The 14,074-nt window shown below is 38.5% G+C and overlaps 1 protein-coding gene across 3 annotated transcripts in view; it reads right to left on the bottom strand.

The window, feature by feature from the left end:
* Window positions 1–14,059, bottom strand: part of LOC106816784 (serine/threonine-protein phosphatase 6 regulatory subunit 3-like) — a 22,426-nt gene extending 8,367 nt beyond the window's left edge. For all 3 annotated transcript variants that reach the window (XM_014821410.1, XM_014821416.1, XM_014821424.1), the window contains exons 1-14: window positions 13,889–14,059; window positions 11,484–11,562; window positions 10,455–10,534; window positions 9,937–10,023; window positions 9,541–9,727; window positions 9,139–9,276; window positions 8,229–8,294; window positions 7,557–7,669; window positions 6,798–6,911; window positions 6,401–6,530; window positions 5,845–5,997; window positions 5,513–5,638; window positions 4,994–5,058; window positions 4,228–4,346 (exon numbers count right to left, since the gene is read on the bottom strand). In XM_014821410.1, coding sequence (XP_014676896.1) covers window positions 4,228–4,346; window positions 4,994–5,058; window positions 5,513–5,638; window positions 5,845–5,997; window positions 6,401–6,530; window positions 6,798–6,911; window positions 7,557–7,669; window positions 8,229–8,294; window positions 9,139–9,276; window positions 9,541–9,727; window positions 9,937–10,023; window positions 10,455–10,534; window positions 11,484–11,543 — 1,438 coding nt within the window. In that variant the 5' untranslated portion in view covers window positions 11,544–11,562; window positions 13,889–14,059. The remainder of the gene's footprint in view (window positions 1–4,227; window positions 4,347–4,993; window positions 5,059–5,512; window positions 5,639–5,844; window positions 5,998–6,400; window positions 6,531–6,797; window positions 6,912–7,556; window positions 7,670–8,228; window positions 8,295–9,138; window positions 9,277–9,540; window positions 9,728–9,936; window positions 10,024–10,454; window positions 10,535–11,483; window positions 11,563–13,888) is intronic.
* Between the last annotated feature and the right edge of the window lie 15 nt (window positions 14,060–14,074).

Genomic DNA, 14,074 nt, shown 5'->3' with positions numbered 1-14,074 from the left:
GTGTGCGAGACATCTTCAACGAGGGGCATCTTCATTGTTTGAGCAGTGTGCAAGCATGAGCGATGATATGGCTTATGAGACGTCAAGTAGACATTTGCTGCAACGTATGTTTTGGATGCTAATGAAATGGAGGTGTCAGCGGTGTAACCACGGCCATGGACTAAAACATGGAAATGAGTAAACACACAGTAAACGAATCGGACATGGAGCAGTGAACCCTGACACCCAATCCGGCCGTTATCTGGTATGAACAGCAGTAGGCAGTATATTGTGTTGTGAACTGTAGTTTTAAAGCCATGTCCTTATCACGTTGTCTACGAGAATCACTGATTGATAGCATTGTCGTACGGAGCGAGATGCTCTTTTGCGCGAAAAATGTCCGTGTGCGCACTATAAAGTCTGTATCAACACCGCGCAGCGCGAGCGTTGTTTGAAACTGTAACATATCCGATTCTTGGACGGTGATTTCATTAGACATTTCTTAGTAACACAGCAGTGATATTGGACAAACTATACGGCGTTTTGGATGTAAGGTTATGTACTTATTAACCACACAAGGGTGCCAGTTACTCTAACATTCGTAAACATTTGCATAACAATGGACCTAGTATGCCTTTAATAGCCCGGGGTGTGTACAGCACGATATCAAATCTTGAATCTTATACCCTATTTTATCATAATTAATTATCCGCCTCATTATACCTGTTACTTAGACTATCGGAAGAATCCATATGTGAGAAGTCGGCCCAACTCTTCCCCGTGGTAATCATTTCAACTCTTTCTTCTGCAGATGAGGTTGATGAATCGAATGGGTTTGACATATTGTTGCCAGATTCCCATGACAATTCGCATTCGTTGCCACGGGGAAGAACTGTCAACTGCCAATGGGCACCTCGTCTCCATTTGGAGTCACATCTAAGGCACAATACCATTGATATGTCACCTCAGACACAGAAAAACTCATAGCACACACTAGCTGTTTAGTGCTGCTCACGCAATGACAGTGGCACAGACTGATGTGGTAAAGCATGCCACGTTTTATCCACGAGTATCCAAGGAAGTTGAACACAATGTAAATATTCCTGATGCCGCCCTGTGACTTCGAAACTCATATACGTATCCCCAAGAGGTATGAGAGCGCACGCGACTTACTATCGACGCCTTCTATCTCCATCCTTTCTTCACCGTTTGGACGGTTTGGAACAGATCTGTTTGGGAGCCGGAGTTTCATCATCGCAGTCCGAACTATCTGACTCGCTGCCTACTGGATGTGTGAATCGTCGATGAAAGTTTGCTGAGCAAACGAACGAAACGAAATCAACAAATGAAAAATTCTGTCCTGCGAAATAGTTCTAGTTTCAATCATACTCTTTGGATTTTACTTTACATCACTGGAGCACTGCATAGCATAAGAATCATGTATACTGTATACACCTAAATAGGAGAACCTTTAATATAAGATTTTACTTCTGTAAGCGTACCACCAACAGAGTTGAATAGAAATGCTTTCGGTTAAATGTTGCACGTATTCCTAATAACTTCAAGTAGAAATTCTACGACTGTGACATTACAAATCATAAATAAACTCACTGGTTAGTCTAATAATAGTGAACTAATTAGTTTTATACCTAGCTGTATATTCTGCAGATCAGGTGAAAATGTTATCTGCTTTTCTTCCCACTCCTCGTCCGAGTCAGGATTCATCAAGGGCTGTAAACGGGCACTGGCTATTGTCGAACAGGGATTCGTTTCCTGGCTGAAATGGATAACACAGTAAAACTATGGAAATCAGATGAGAATTATACTTAGTTTTATACTATTTCATAATTATTGTTTATACAAACGGTGTACGTCACATCCCACATTTCTGCAAATGTGTGAAAGCATCATTATGGAGGTTGCTGTACCAGTTAACAATCTAATAATGAAATCTGGTTTCAATCCTAGATCAATGTGAACTATTACTGTTCATTCTTGCTGTTATTAGTTGTTTATGCTGTTGTTGTTAGAGGTTTTCCATGTAACAGACCTTATCAAATCAATCACAATTACAATCATTGACTGGCCAAGTGCACCTAACAAATTTGACAGTGTTGAACAGTGTTGACAACGAAGAGTCCATTTAATTCCACTGAAATCTTATTTGCTTTAGTCGAGATGCTTTTCTGAATTTGAATAATTAAATACGTACTGAAACAATAATAAGAAATTCCAATTAAGAGAACTTTTGCATCCACTAATCGGCTGAATTTATCATTGCACACATGGCTTTCACATGCATGTGGAAAGCCACTTGTGCATAATAAAATTGATTGTTGTGCAAATGATAAAAATGTGATGCATTCAGATGCCAATTTTTACATTAAGACGGTCTAGAAAAAAGGGTATAAGGAGAATGAGAATGCGAGTGCATTTTCTATCTAAATGATACCACCGGTTCATCGGCGCTGATGTTAAGTTCAGGTTTTGGAATTTGTCTAAGGGGGCGCTGATGTGTCCTCTTGCTCCGCGAATTCCTCCTCGCTGTAGCCAAACTGCTCCGGGAAGTTGCTCGTCATTTGCTGCGTCCGATAATCGTTGAACGACTGAAAGCAGGCAACTACGTGGAATGTAATATTTAGATTTGCACGAACCACAAGACACTGACATGCATGCATCCGGAGCGCTCTCGTGCAGTGACGGACGATGCACGAACACAGCCCCGCACGTAACCTTCCTGTATTTCGGCACACATCAAACGCACGAAATACGCTGTTGCACGCACAAACACAAATCCATGATTAAGTACACAGTAAACACGTAGCTGTAGGAGTTGCGAGAATGCCCTACTGTAGGAGATGAAAACTATACTAAAACACCAGCAAAGAATAATACCTTGTTGTAATGACAGTATCTTGATGAAAAGGAATGTCTTTGTAATCTTGCATTGTCATCTTCACTAACTTGTGTGCACTTGGTTTAGAAATTATCGTGTACAAGAAAAAAAAACGTGAAATAAATGCAATCCTTTAGTTTCTGATATAAGCAATTGTTTTATAGCACTAAATATATTATAGTTTTCCCTAATCCTTTAAGCATTATTCTATATGTCAGGGCCTTCTGAGGTATCCCACACCTTCACACCTAAGATTTCTAGTAAAGGATTTTTTCACCTTTATTGGTAACATATAATTATGAGAAATAGTTAAACATATATTTGTCATATTTAAATGCTCTTTAACATGTTTTAAACTGTAAAAACAATGAAATTGTTAACGATCAGATTAACATTCATAAAGATGTACGTATGATCTGTACGCTTGTCAGGGACTTCTTTTGTTGATTTCAGCTAAGGCACCAGTACACACGTTTCCCAGCGCTGTAGGTAATCATCAGGCGTTTCTAAGAATGGAAAGTTCCAAAATTACTCACGCAGGAAACTGCCGGACTTTAAGGATATGTTCCCCTAGAATTTTAGAGTATATTAATTTATGATAGTAAATGCATAAATAATAGCATATACCTACAAATTTCTATTAATTACACATTCACGTTTGTCATAGAACAATTGAATTTTGAAATCTTTATTTTTAGGTGCTTGACATGACACCTTGAATGTGCTGCTACCCTGAAAAAGTTGCGGCATTTGCCAATTTATTTAGCATGTTACAGACCGAGGCGTTAATCACAAGTGCAATTATGTTTATACCTAAATGCTATTTACACGAACGATATTTTATTTTTAGGACATAATTCGTCCATATATAACTGAAAGTGTCGTTTATAAGATCTTGCAATCCTTCTGCCTTAAATTAATAAATAAGAAAGACACTTGCCTGCAGTGTGTAGCCTGTAGCCAGAAACGTTGCTTTGCACAACTTTTTCAGGGGATGCGCTCCATAGCACTAGCTCGCAGTGGCGTCACCGTTGTTGTAAGCATCGGTATAGCCGTCAGTTTTAAAACATTTTCAAAAAATATTTCGAATGAATATTGAACCATAAACGATGAAACATTTTACCTAGCATAATTTTAACCTATTTTAACAGAAAATATCCAAAGAACTTAGAGTAATGTATCCCTTTGAACATTCGACTTACTAGGATTCATTACAGCTAGCTGTTGCTTCTAAAACACAATTTTCATACTTCGACTCACGATTCTTACCTCGAGTTTAATAGCAAAAGCCATTCCAATCATTCACCGATTGGTAAACCAAGATATCCCAGTTACGAATCTCGAGCGCATACCTTGCATCGCTTCCTTTATCAATTCCTTATTGCTGCTCGACCCGAGTGTGGTGACGATGTCGTTGGCTATTCTAGTCAGATGACCCATGTAGCCTGCCCGTCGTCCTCCGGGTTTAGCCCTTTAAGTCATTAGTGACGGCATTAATTAAACGAGATTAATTAACTAGTTGCTATTCATGATCCAGTTCCAATTATGACATGCCAGAAGTTATCACGAATCGAGAGTTAAATTAATGTCCTTAATTTAACACCAGTAGGAAACATACGACTCCCTGAAAATTCTGCTATTCGTAATCAAAAATCCAAAAACATTAAACTTGAATACAATACTGTTTTCACCATTTTCATAACCACATTTTGTAGAGCAGTTAATGCAATAATTTATCAGTCTGTTTCTGTCTCATACTGTTCATGCATTATTGCTAGCTTTAGCATTGAGCTAGACTGCACCCTCATGTTTCTGTGACTCCTTATTACGGGATATGGAATCTACTGGACTCTTTTGATCGAAAGTTAAAATTCTGCCCCTGGCATACAACCAGTAACTGCTAATTCTTTCACACTGCCACAATGACATCGTGACATAAAGGTAAGCGAGGCAAGAACAGTAAAACACAGCATGGCAGCACTGCACATGAATATTACAGCTCCATCATGCTACAGACGATGCTTTGCACACATGACATGTCCAAGACAGCACCACAACTGCTCTAGAAATAGGGCAACATTGGGCAGCTCGTTCATCAGGTGAAATAATGACACTTACTGGTTTTGTTCATTACTCTCATGTGCATCGACTATTCGCTGGATGATTCGTGTATCTTTAAATAGCTGTAGTGAATGATAGTGAGATTAGTGTGTTTGGACCCTAATGTATCAAGCTCCTCATGGAAAATACAATTGTTTACTTCACAAAATTTGTTAGGGAAATACAATTTGGAGGCAATACATATGTGATTCCACTTAGTTTAGATATTTTTTTTACCAAATACAGATGCTAATACAATAACAATTCAGAAAGTAATTTGAAATTTATCATGGTTACAGAGCGTTACAAAATCGTTAGGCAACGGCATTCCAAAATTGCCAAATCGAGAACTACATAATACAGACTCACAAACATAATTTGTGAATTTGTGACATAATTTTCCTGAATCACAAATCAAATGACAAGGCATTTTTCAATTACAAATTTGAAAGCAAAAACTCAGACATACAATACTTGCACTCAAACACACACAGCAGTTTTGTGGTAAAATAAATAAAAATAATCTAGATGACTCACACTAAAGAGAAGTGGATGCTCTTGCTTGCCATCGATTTCTACTGGATTGTTCATAAGAATAAAGCTAATGCACTGCTCAACATGTGAATGTAGGAAGTTGTTCCACAGGTACTTGAAGAATAGATCCTGCACAAACAAAAACAAATAACACCGATGAAATATTTTTCTACAATGCAGTTACTGCAGCTTCACTCAAACGCAACGATCTCATAATTAATTAATTATTTATTTAATGGGGGAACACCGTAGAAAATACTGCAGAACTATTCTTATGCCTCGGCAATTGTTAGCATCCACTATTCCAAACACATGATATTACAACTTAAGCTTACCAACATTGTACTTAAAGTGCCCAAATTAGCCAACTCAGTGTTGAGTGCATGTGTGTTGGTCAGGAGCAGCATGGGCACTAGTTTGGCTACTTGTAGTCGAGTGGCCCCCAGAGGTGGGTCCAGTACACCTACTGTAGTCGTCATCGGCGCCAACTGTGTAAACACATTGAAAGCACGCAGAATTAAACCAATCTTGAAATTATGATAAAGTGCAGTGAAGCTTAGGGTCAATCCCTGACTTATCCACACAAGTTAAAATGTAATGCTGCTATACAGGCTTCATGTTTGCTAGCTTTCGCAATTTTCACTGCAATGGCTTTTAATGGGGAAAAAATTCAAAGATAAGTAAATGACATCAGTTCACGAAATATAGTAAAATACTTAATTACCAAGAGCTTTTCAAGTTTTTAAATTTGCATAATATTCTAGTAAAATCATTGTAAATGCCTACAGACAATCACGCATGCACACAGTGATGTAACTGCTGTTTAATGATAGTTGACGAACATGGGAACAGATGCCTCGTGCTTGTGAAAGACTCACAAATAATACTCACAGGTGGAGGGTCTGTCAGAAGCTGGTGGAAATCTTTCAACCTAGGAATGAGTGCTTGTAACGTATTGCTAATTCCTTGAGCTAGCCTCTCTCCATCTAGTGCAGTCATCTGCTCTTGCTGCCCTTCAGGTCTTCACATATGTAGGCAACGATAAAACATTGATTAGATTAAACAAGTAAGGGAGGATAATCGTGCTTATCAGGAACTGAACATTATCAATATAGGTGAAGTAATGCACTAAAGCAGCACAGATAAGAGACATTGGTATGATTTTTAACCCCCATCTCTAAAGCCAGGTGAGCTGAAAAATAACAGTAGCATGGCGCACAATTTTTTAAAGATAGAACACATTATACTAAATCCATGCTTTGCCATCATGGCTAGAGACATTTCCTACCCGATTTTCTTGAAATTTAGTAGCGTCAAAAGCACGTTCATTCCATACACAAGCGTTGCATTACTCCTCTTTTCCGAGAACATGTGGTTAAGCAGATCTGCAACGACTTCTTGGCTATGAAAGACGTCAAATGTAAAAACACATTAAAACTATATAATTACTGTTGTAACTCTAGTTGCAGTTTTAACATGGTCCTATAAATAAATTGTAGCATCATGCCTGGCAGCAAAGATATGCTACCCTAGATACTATCAGGAGTAGATAATAGGGAAGGAGTGTGACTTCAATAAACAAGGAAAATTCGTCATTTACTAGCCTTAGAATACCTACGATTTACTACGTGTAACTCATCCAACTTGAGCTCAAATCATACACAGTACATTCGCCTGGTATCGTGCGAAATCGTTTCCTCGTATACACCAGCAATCCGGAGATACAGACTAAAACGTACGACACGATTATCCATTCTTTGGCCATCAATCCGAACGTATTCCCTGCCGAACTTGCAAACAAAAGGCAGCTACTAACGCGCTGTTGCTCACTCGGCAAGGCGGTGTGGCTCGCTGGGAGATTGGACATCGACGCAACACTCGGCGAGATAACCTTTGACCCGGCATACAGCTACATACCGGCATACCGGTACCACGCACGCCCACCGCAATCTCCCTGCGAGCCACACCGCCACCTTCATGAAATCATTGATAGACCGATCTTAGCATGCCTCGCATAAGACGTAACAATTTTAACGTGGCTACTTACGACTCTATAGCATTGAGAAGTAGGTCTTGCTCTCCCTTCTCCTGATTCTGAGACATAGCATCACGTATCACCTTCACCATGTCACTAAGAGCTTGTGAGGCGTTGCACTGCCGCTGTGAACAAGACCAGTAACAAATAAAAAAAACATGCCACTGTGTAAGTAAAATGATAAACTGTAGTTAATTAACTAATCCACTTAGGATCAATATCGTACGCACATTTCTCAGTAATACTTGGCTTTCCAGGACTTCAAACTTAGCAATAGCAAATTTGGACCAAGAATTCATTCATATGGATAAGAATATGAAATTCGGAATATCCGAGTCTAACATACCGTATTACCCTAATGATACGACCCCACCCAATTTTCCTTACTATATCGTGTGATGTTTTAAATGGTGTACCTGTATTTAACACTGAAGTGCACCAACTACATCCACCTACAGCATTTTTGTCTCATGAAACAAATGTTTTCGGCTAGTTGACTATTGCCGAGTTGTCCCTTACCAATGAAAGGCATATTTGTGTATGTAGTGATGTAATTAGAAAGCAGTGTACAATATACGATCTGGTATGGTTGTAACTAGGAAGCCAGTATTAATTTTGAATAGAGGCATGGGCTATACGATTATATACTGACAATAAAATAAATGTATTTTGATAAAATTGTACCTCCTCATCAACTTCTGGATCAATTAGGTCTACTAGTTTCTGTATAACCCTTTGTTCACTCAGCCACTGTAAAATACACATGCAATGACAACATTAGCATCAAGACATCAATGGCTCTAAAATCATTATTTAAGCGATTACAACATAAGCAAGAAAAAATATATAAAATGGTAGCAGTTCCATAGGATGCACATCATTGATTATGCAAATACTACAAAGGCATCCCACGACCCATAATAATAACACGTTTTAATGACAGAGTTCCAGAGAGGCTATAACCAGAAATTTATCCAGAGTGAGAAATGTGAAAATTTGATTATGGTTTGCCCTGCACGATGACAATGCACTTTCTTACCGAGCATCAAACGATAATTCCCGCTAACTGCATTTCGTGCAGGGACTATCACAAGAGTGTATATTTACGACAATGTAAAGTATTAAGTGACTTAAGTGACACCATTAAAGTGATTACGTCACCGTAAATAGTAAAAAATAAAAATTATATTTCCCCTTTTTCACAAAATATAAGTAATTCTGTTCACTTTTTTTGGTTAAATTGCTGCATTATACTTCTTATTTTAGTATATTGTTCGATGTGAACATACACCCGTGACGCATACATAGCCCATAACAAACCATTAATGTTAGGAACACTAATATCAAATCGTCCAGGTTTTTTGGATTTTTAACTAGTTGAGAAACAATCTTATCAGGTAAGAATTTGACGATACATTTAGTCCCGTTAGTTCTTACTTTTAATATAAAAAAATGGAAACAAAATTTTTACAAATTTTACCATAGAAAATTCGTGACGTAGTCAATTTAAAGTATCCAGCACACTCACTGGAAGGTCATTTGTTGGGTCACGATAATAATGACAGCCACTCAACCATGGTATTGTTTGTCATACCTCGACATATTTGAGTCTGGCTTCTGTAGGTTCCACACAGGTCACTAGCCTCAGTAAAAGGTCCATCACAGCTGACGTGTCGAAATGGCGAAGCAGATGACTAAGGAAATCCTCTCTGACGCGAAAGAAGTCTAACATCTGCAATAAGACATTGGCTTTAAAACTACAGTTCACAAACACAAATATTAATCTTTCACATGCGAGTTCACAAGCGTATCGGGACAACATTAATGGTCATTCACTCAACAATGAAATGCGTTGAAAGATGTTCGCACACTAATACCTAGCATGAGGTGAACACATGCAGGCATAAATAAGTAAATTTTACGATATGCTTTGCACATTTTGTTGAACACCTACATGACACAGTATGAAATGTAACAAAATTGCGTAAATACTTACTATCTCAGCCTGGCGGGCCACCAGCAGACTGAATGTTTTGCTGAAAAAGCTCGCTAATAACGGGTTGACAGGCGACTCTACTTTAATGAAATCATACAGTTTCATAAGAAGAGATTCCTCTGACGCCAGCCGCTCATTGATCTGTGCTATGTCACACGTAAGCAGTTCACACGCCAAGTTGGGATATCTGGTAACGAGGATCAAACCGGAATCACATAACAACTCACTAGCATAATCTTATTGATTTCACAATACAGCACCTAATTACTATGCACCGCCAATACTAATGCAACACAACACTGTGCTAGCGTGCGTATAGATATGTCCACGTTGCTTTCTATTGTCTTCTGATTTTAATAAAGGGATAATATTGAGAGAATTAAACAGTTTTCTCACTTGTATTTGAGGTCATCATGTAATTCGTCAGATGGCTGAGTGACTATGAGGTTAACCATCTGCTCCATAATTTCAGGACGGATCAAACTACAAAATACATAACACAGCATCGATATACAGAAAAGGTTGCACACCTGTACAAGTACCCGATCAGAAATGTTACAACAAAACAATGATGACTGAGAGAAACATTAAATGAGGAGGATTCCTACAGCAATATATACAACTAATAAATTCATTACAGCTTATCTATTCAATTATCCAGACTATATTAGTTGCTTTATAAGAGTAGCAATTGATAGCAGTTTAAAAGCTGGTAAACTGGTACACTGAGCTAGTTTGCTGTGCCTTACTAGAGTTCCCATATCAAGTTCTACAGGCTGGCAACTCTGGACCCACTGAGATTTATCTGATTACCAGTGTGATCAACTAACAGAAAATACAGGCAATGGGTAGATAAATGGTTTAATCATCATGGAAATTACTCCATGTATTTTTTACACTTCAAATGTACTCACAAATCGATCAGTTTATTGTTCTGGGCCTTGCACTCTTGCAACACATCATCTTCATCCATGAGCTCTTGCAGAGTCACATTCTGAATACACAACATTAGAAAGAAGTTAACGTTCAGCACAATATTAACACAGCCGGCTACCGGCAACTGCTCACTATCAGTTGCCAAAACATTTACTACTCATCACAAGTTTGTCAGTTACTCAAAACTGTAGACAATATCGGCTCGTGGATACCCCCTGTTCACACAATTCATTATTATATAAGGAGCGTATTAAGAAGAAGAGCGTACAACGGTGAAATGCTGAAACCATGTTGCAGTATTAGTCGAATTAATAAACTTTCCCCATTTTATTTTGACGATTCTTTGCAGTATTATTGATCAGCTGTCCTACCTTGTTAATATAAAACAAACCGCATGTCCCTTCGATGCCTCTACGCTGAGATAATGAGCGGTGAAAATCAGGTATTTTCGCCGAAAACCGACTCGAGATCAGTGTTTACTGCAACTGTCTCTCGTTTTGTGTACTGTATGTTGCTTCCGGTCGCAGCTGTGTAGCCCTGACTCGATACGTTATTACTACATCCAACGTAAGGGGCGGGTCATCACCATGGCGATAAATAACAAGACGTTTTTGTGGAGTAATGGCTGCGTCAATGCGAGAAAAGATGGTAGTAGGAAAAGAAATTTCATTGTCAACGAATGACGGAAACACGCGAGGTTTCCCGAAGCTATCGCCAGAACGAGAGACAGTTCAAGTAAACACTGATCTCGAGTCGGTTTTCGGCGAAAATACCAGATTTTCACCACTTATTATCTCAGCGTAGAGGCATCGTAGGGACAAGCGGTTTGTTTTATATTAGCAAGGTAGGACAGCTGATCAATAATACCACAAAGCATCGTCAAAATAAAACGGGCAAAGTTTATTAATTCGACTAATACTGCAGCATGGTTTCAGCATTTCACCGTTGTATGCTCTCCTTCTTTATACGCTCTTGATTATATTAATAAACCAGCAATTTAAACTCACCTCTTTGTCAAGCAACGAGTCAACGTGAGACGTTGACATCATGTTGTACCGCCAAAACATCTTGACGTGTAGTTAAGACCTGCAATCATAAATGAACATAACTGCTGTAAAATTCCACCTGAAGATATTCATTACATGCATATATGAACACATAGCAGGTAGCATTGATTGCAGCAAGAGGTCAATTAAATAAGTTTTCAAAATAGATGAAACATTTTGGTACCAAAAAATAATGTTTGTTGTTTGTCCTCAAGATTCTAACCAGGGTTAGGGTTAGGGTTAGGGTTCTCCAAGTTTTTTTTCTCCAACCACCTTTTAGCTTCTCCACCAGGGTTCTCCAAGCCTTTTCATTATAGCATGGGGGTCCTGCCCTTTACGGTCCTAGTTGCAAAGCGCCGAAAGCGGTTTGCGTGCTAGGGGGGTCCGGGGGGCTATGATATTAAATTTTAGCATGGCGACTATGATATTTAGAGTGGCGGGTGCAGCTTTTAGGATGGCGGCTCGACTGTAAGCCTGGCAGGCGCCAGGCTAGAAGTGCTCTTGGAGAACCCTGATGACATAACAACCGTATTCTGGATTGTCCTACACCAACTGCACATATTTAGTGGTGTTCCAAACTAATTTATTTAAGAATAATTGGTATGCAATGTGGCAATTCTTTGTGCACAATGAATTTATAGATTATGGAGCAGGATTACCTAAATATGGTATGTACTTGAAGGTATTGATGAAGTCAATATTTACGATAGCAGCAGAATGTGGCTGCCAACTGGTTGACTCACTGGATAAACACAACACTTTATATCTGCCAACTACTGATAAAACTAATTCCCTTAATTGCAATAGGATCACACTGCCATAACAACAACAAGTGATCTTAACCGTTTCAACAAAATTAAACGCAGTGGATATTTACGCCGTATACGGCAGAGTAACCACTTCCGCTATTTTACCGTACAGACTTCTGGATTGGCTAAGTAATGTATGTGTATATATATATGGTTAGCATAATTATGAAATGTGTTCAAAAGGTTCGTTTTGGCGAACGTGATGTCCCGGAAAATCTTCTAATGGATTAAATACGGCTACAAATGTGTAGACATAAATGGGATTTGAACCTAAGTTTTCTAGATAGCTAAACCTTATGGGATTCAAATGTAATGTTGATGATGTCATAAATATATCAGCCAATCAAATGTGGTGTACGGTAAAATAGCGGAAGTGGATACTCTGCCGTATACGGTAAAATAGCGGAAGTGGATACTCTGCCGTATACAGTTAAATATCCACTGCCAAAATTAAAATGTAAGCTGGCGATACCGACAAGTCCCATTTTTAAGGTGCGATTTTATTTCATGCATGAGCATCAGCAATAATCTTGTAATCTCGTGATCAGGATGATGTTTATCACTGGACATGCATTCTATCCTTGAGCCAGTTTTACTTTTAGATTAGAGAGTTGTTTCAAAATAATGCAAAATGTATACCATATAAATGCCAATAAACGGACATGACTGAATCTGTTATGAAATTTGGGCATGGATCGTAACCCAGTGGCAGTGTTCATGGTTACGTACTCAGACAAATTTTAATGTTTAACCGGCTAAGGGATAGAGAAGATGTCCAGTCCTATCTTATCAACTAACATCATCCTATCCAATCACCGTACTGGACATCATCTCTATCCTTTTTCAGGGATAGATAAGATGTCCAGTCCTATCTTATCAACTAACATCATCCTATCCAATCACCGTACTGGACATCATCTCTATCCTTGAACCGTTTAACCTCTGCGAACATGAATAGGAAAGATTAAATCATACAATCACCCCGGAGTAAATCGCTCAGAGAACCGATTCACAGCAAACACTGGGATGGGTTGTAAACTTTTAACCTGGCTACTTGGTTAGGATATTGTAAATGTAATTTGGGGAGTAATTTTGAGTACCGAGTAGGCCCTAGGCCTAAACACTGCACCAGTTTATTAGTCAAACTCAAGGGTATCCTATTCACGCAAAGGTTGTAGTCTGTGACCTTTAATAGTCGTGGAATTACTACACGATATATATTTGGTAAATATAAAGTTAATATTGTACAGTTATGAGATATTGTCCATTTACTGATTTAGTTATATTAAGTAATTAACGGAGAGAGAGAACTCTGACAGTTATCGTTATACTGTATTGACATTAGTTCCCTTTCATTTGTTTCAGCGTGTCGCTTACATTTTCTAGTGATATAAAACTTCATTCAGGAAACGAGTTCTTCTTTAAATATAGCAATATGATTGACTTTATTTAATAATAATAAAGTAGGTACGGTATTCACTGAAACTAGGCCCATTGCTGGCTGCTGTTAAAACTTGAAGTTGAATTGACACTTGTCAACATTAGCGTGTTTTATACCCGTTATAAGTTCGCCGTAATTTCTCTTTTTCTGAACAAAAACGTCTCGGTCGTCCTTTGTCTCTGGTACACATTAAGTTATAAACACGGGGTTAACTAGGTTGTAAGTGTGTTTACAATCGTCGCAACGACAAATTTTTCCACATAACATTTGTTTAAAATGGCGTCCCGATCTATCCCATAATT

This window comes from Priapulus caudatus, unplaced genomic scaffold, assembly GCF_000485595.1.
Source record: "Priapulus caudatus unplaced genomic scaffold, Priapulus_caudatus-5.0.1 Scaffold33, whole genome shotgun sequence".
NCBI lineage: Eukaryota > Metazoa > Priapulida > Priapulimorpha > Priapulimorphida > Priapulidae > Priapulus > Priapulus caudatus.
Note: the sequence above shows the minus strand (reverse complement) of the source record. Positions and strands in the feature narration are given on the sequence as shown.